This window comes from Cryptomeria japonica, chromosome 8 (assembly GCF_030272615.1).
Source record: "Cryptomeria japonica chromosome 8, Sugi_1.0, whole genome shotgun sequence".
NCBI lineage: Eukaryota > Viridiplantae > Streptophyta > Pinopsida > Cupressales > Cupressaceae > Cryptomeria > Cryptomeria japonica.
In genome coordinates, this window is record NC_081412.1 from 628,762,618 (window position 1) to 628,767,969 (window position 5,352).

The window sequence follows — 5,352 nt, forward strand, 5'->3', positions numbered from 1 at the left end:
CTGATCTAATCCAAAAATTGATCTTATCATATACCATATTTTTAAGTAAGAAAACATATAATTAGTAAATTTAAAATAATAAAGATCAATTAATATTCAAAAAATTATACATTATAGTTATATATTTAAATAATAAATTTAATTTAAAAAACTTATAAATATATAATTTTATCCCTTAAATTACATTTTACACATCACATTAATTTCTAAAAACAAAAACTGTAACAATTACATGTGTTACGCATTAAAATATTGACGGCATCAGTAGCACAAGCAATTTCTAGCTTCCCTCATGCTTACAAAGTTGCAGTGGTCATATACTAACAGAAAACTTTGTCCATGTATACTAAACCAACCCTATGTATAATGGTATCTACTCGAACTTATTCCCTGTTATACACCGATGAACAGCTAAAATTGCATCATCATACAAATTGAAGACTCTCCCTCTCACCCTCTTATTGAAAGTCAATATTCCAATCACAATAGAGAATCCCAAACCATAACTCAATCCAAGTCCGATCGCCCACCAATTCATTTCACCATCTGAATTCTCTACTTTACCAATTGTATCAATACTTGTGCAGTTGTCATAGCCAGAAGAGTCGTTGCAGACTCTTGTATTGGTAAATGGAATCCCACTTAGCTTAGGATTGCCCAAGTAGGACGACTCCCCAAAGGTTAGAAACTGCCCGCCGTGGGGTACTTTTCCATCAAGCATGTTGTAAGATAGATTCAAGAACTGCAAATAATTCAGCAACTGAAGTTCTAAAGGAATTTCACCATTCAACCTGTTTAGTGAGAGGTCCAGAGACTCTAGCTGATCCATGCCTCCCAGTGTCTTTGGGATTTGGCCACTGAGATGATTTCTTGAAATGTTAAGGGCTATCAAGCCCTTAAGGGATCCCATTTTGAGAGGAATATTCCCCGATAAATTGTTGTTTGAAAGATCAATACATTTAAGAATGAAAAGAACTTTCACAAACTCAGCATCGGCACCTTTCCAGGAAATTGCAATTTTATTTGTATATATTGTATTATCGTTAGTATGCTTTTCCAAATGGTTTGGATTACTCTGTGATGCATTGACCATTGCAAGCAAGTTTGTAAGGTTGCTGGGGATAGGTCCTGAAAGGTGGTTGTGTGAAAGGTCCAGAATTTGAAGATTTGGAAGGTGAATCACCTGGTGTGGGACACTGCCATGGAAATGATTGGACCTTAACACCAACACATGCAGTTGTGATAGCTTTCCAATCCAATGGGGGATTGTGCCTTGTAAATTATTATTTCCCAAATCCAATACTTGCAGAGAGCGGCATTTTGAAAGCGAAGACGGAAGAACTCCTCTCAACTGATTACCAGCAAGCTTCAATGTATTAAGCTGTTTCAGGTTTCTCCATTCTGCTGGAATTTTACCTTCCAGATGATTTTGCGCCAAATCTAGAACACTGAGAACAGAACATTCCCTTGTCAAATGAGGAGGAATACTGCTCAGCATATTACTTGAGAGGTCAAGAACTTGCAAATCTGAAGGGCAAATAGAATCTGGAATGGCTCCACTGAGATTGTTCCTAGACAAGGATAAAAACCACATATTTGAAAGGTATGCAGCCAAATCAGCAGGAATAGAACCATTAAAATGATTAACCGACAGGTCCAACAGGTGAGCATCAGGAGGAAGAGGAAGATGACCTTCTAAGCTGTTATTGTGCAGATCCAGATACGAAAGATTCATGGATGTTAGACCAGACGGCAGCGAACCTGTTAATTGGTTGCAACTAAGGTTCAAATAATAAAGACTGGTCAAGTCCCATATCCATGATGGAATATTTGTTGCAATACTATTAACGGATAGATCTAACTCTATCAAGTCATGTTGGGTCACTAGAAACGGTGGAATTCTATCTAACTTGCAGGAAGATAGTCGCAGAGCCCTGAGGCTTTTATACTGTGGAACCCATGTCGAGTCACTGCTCACAGTTAGGTAATTATCGGAAAGGAACAGATATTCAAGTCTAGTGAGATTATCGAAAAGAGAAAGGGAAATGGAGCCACTTAAACTATTGGAGTTCAGCCAAAGGTTTTTTAAGCTAACAAGATCTGAAACTGTGTGTGGAATTGGGCCATCAAATTGATTGTGACTGAGGTCAAGATATGAAAGGGAAGAAAGTGTTCCCAACGAAGGTGGGATTGACCCTGTTAACTTGTTGTAGAACAGATCCAAACAAACAAGTTTATAGAGATTGGCGATGGAGAGAGGAATTTTACCTTTAATGCTAGTATTGAACAGACGAAGATTCTCCAAGGATGACATATTCCCTATAGCAGATGGAATTTCGCCCTCCACAGCTGTCCGTGAAAGAATAATGCTAGTCAGTGACGGATAAATATGTTGCCCAATGAAAGAAATGTCTCCTCCAAGATTGTAATTGCCGGAGAGATCGAGTGAGACCAAGTGGGCAGTCACATTTTCAAACCAAGCAGGTATTTGCGCTGATAAAAAATTCTCTGAAAGATCGAGATGAAGGAGAGAAGTGAGTTTAAGCAGGGAATTAGGAATTGGTCCGCTAAGCCCACAGTCAGACATGCTGAGTTGTTGAAGGTTGTGTAGACTGCCAACAGCTTCACCCCACCCTTTGCTTACAGAGATGTTTACTCCATCCAGACAGAGGTTTTCCAAGCTTAGCAGATTTGATAAGCTTTCCATACTCACATTAAATTCACTTACATAGAATTGATTTACATCGCCAGCATCTGACAAATTAAGAAAAGTGAGTTTCTTCAACATTCCAATATGTGGAGCGAATGTACCTTTGAAGTAGTTCTCACTGAGATCGAGGTGGTCTAGCTGTGCAAGTTCAAACAACGATGAATGGATGTAACCCTCCAAGTCGTATTCACTCAAATCGAGTAAAGAAACATGGCCTGTGCCGAAGTTACAACCAACCCCACTCCATGTGCAGCAATTCAATCCGTGCCAGGAACTTAGCTTTTTCTCCTCATCTACAACTGCTGCCTTGAAGTCCAGGAGAAGATTTCTTTCAGTGAGGGGGCACGCAATTGCAGGATAGGCGATGAAACATAAGAGGCCCCATGATATTGTTATGACTGTAAGGGCAACTCTGCTATATGCAAGCGTAGCTTCCATGTCTTCCGCAAACTAAAGTGCATATATCTTCGCTTTCAATTAAAAGAGCTGATCAGAGAACAGGGAATATGATGACTAAATAAAATCCCTTGGTTCGCTTAAACATCGTTGTGATAATGGGAGTGCAGGATTCGAAAAGTAGACATTTACTTTCACATTCACACAATTACTATTATTGAACAAGTTGAAATGTAGTGTTTTCATACTTGCACAATCAGACATTTTCTCAGTATTATTGAATGAATCAAAGAGTCAGCCGATCATGATAGTTTTGTCATTTTCTATGTACGATTGAATGAGTGGAAGTGTAGTGGTCTCACATTCACACAGTGTTTATTATCGTATTCGATGTATTATTGAACAAGTGGCAGTGCGGTGGTTTCACATCGACACAATCGCATCTACCATCTTCCATGCATTACTTTGCAAGTGGAAAAGTAGCCGTCCCACATCTACAAAATAATTTCTACCATTTTCCTGTTATTGTTGAGCAAGTGGATAAACTGTGCACTGGTAAAGCATACAAAATTCGGGGTCCTCCTTATACACTCATTCAAATTAAGATGTTTTTTAAGTTTTAATATTTGATATTTTTCTTAGTGATTTACTTAGAATTAGAAGTTTAATTTTCAGTTCTAATGTTATTAATTTTTTATTAAGACAAAAAGAGGTTTTGAAGGGACCTGAAACCCTTAACATTATAAAAGTTCCATGAAGTCTTAATCAACAGTTAATACAACAAAGAATACTAAAACTAAAAGGCCCCATAACAAAAGTAAGACATTAAACAACTCATGGGGCACACACCAAACATTCATTTTTTTCATTGGTTCAGTTAATCAATATATATAATTACAAAAAAATTGAACAAAAATCTTATAGCTTGTATTTAATTTTCTATTTCAAATAATTGTAAAATATTATTTTTTCATCTGTTTACTGCTTTATATTGGATATAATGAATGTAAAAGAAAAAAAAATCTTTTTAAAAAAAATGATATCTTAAGGATCTAATTCATTAAATCACATGTCCACTCTATTAATGGCTTGAATGACATGATCACTATTGTACATGTCATACATTTTAAACTTTTGTGTATTTTTTATTGATCTATTTTGAAAATGGCCATTGCAAAAATTACCAACCCTATTAATGTTTCAAATGACAATTAATAATGTTATTGATATGACATGGTGGCAAAATAATTTAATTGAAAGTTATTTCTTTCTACAATTTGACAATCTACAATAATTAGTTGATTATAATCCATCATATGTACAAATTTTTCCATTGAGATAAGATATATACAATCTTATCTTGAACTAAATTCTAAGTAGTGGGTTTAATTTATGTGTGGTGTGTTCATAGAAAGATAAGGCATGTAGTGCTTCTAATACCCATGCTTCTTTTTTTTTTCTCATATTTTCATATGTTTTCTATGTATCATCTATTAGGATTTTGATTCTGAAAGGATAAAAATAAATAAATAAATTCCTAGTCTTTAGATTGTTTGCAAATTAGTGATTTTGAACAAATCAATAAACAAATCCCTCTCTATAATCTTACCCATTTTTTCTAAAGATTTAGTTACAAGTCTTTGAGTCTATATAGAAAGGTTGTGCTAACTGTAATTAACAAGGTTGTAACCACAAATAAAATCCAAACCTTTCGCATTTTCTTTAACATACATAGTTTTCCCCTCCTAATTACTATTACATATCATTTTTTAATTGTTAAATTTAAAGTGACTAGAATTTTTTTGATAATGGTTGCATATTTTAGGTTAAGGTTTCTCAATACAATAAAAAGTAAAATAAAAAAAATTTATATTACAACAATAATTATTGTCATGAAAAGAAAATTCAACTACAATCATCAACTACTCTACCTAATAAGAGAAACCCATGTATGATGGAGAAGGCTAGGTGAATATTGGGTTAAGTTAAATTTTGACAAGTGTAGCAAGACAAAACCTGGTGTGGCAATGACTGCAGGAATTATAAGGGATTCTAAGGGGAGACTGATAGAAGGAATATGATTGAATATTTGGGTAAAAAACTAACAATGAAATGGAAGATATCGTCTTTTGGTGGGGTCTTAAAGGAACCTTGATCCATTGGTTTAATAATGTCTTAATTGAGGGGGATTAAAAAAATTTAATAAATTTTCTAGGGTCAAAAGCTTCCTTGTCATGGAAAATACA

The 5,352-nt window shown here is 35.0% G+C and overlaps 1 protein-coding gene across 1 annotated transcript; it reads right to left on the minus strand.

Annotated features, from left to right (window-relative positions):
• Nucleotides 1–373: 373 nt before the first annotated feature.
• LOC131857845 (receptor like protein 22-like) lies at nt 374–3,148 on the minus strand. Its single transcript, XM_059210601.1, has one exon. It carries the CDS (start codon nt 3,146–3,148, stop codon nt 374–376), a length of 2,775 nt encoding a protein of 924 aa, XP_059066584.1.
• Between the last annotated feature and the right edge of the window lie 2,204 nt (nt 3,149–5,352).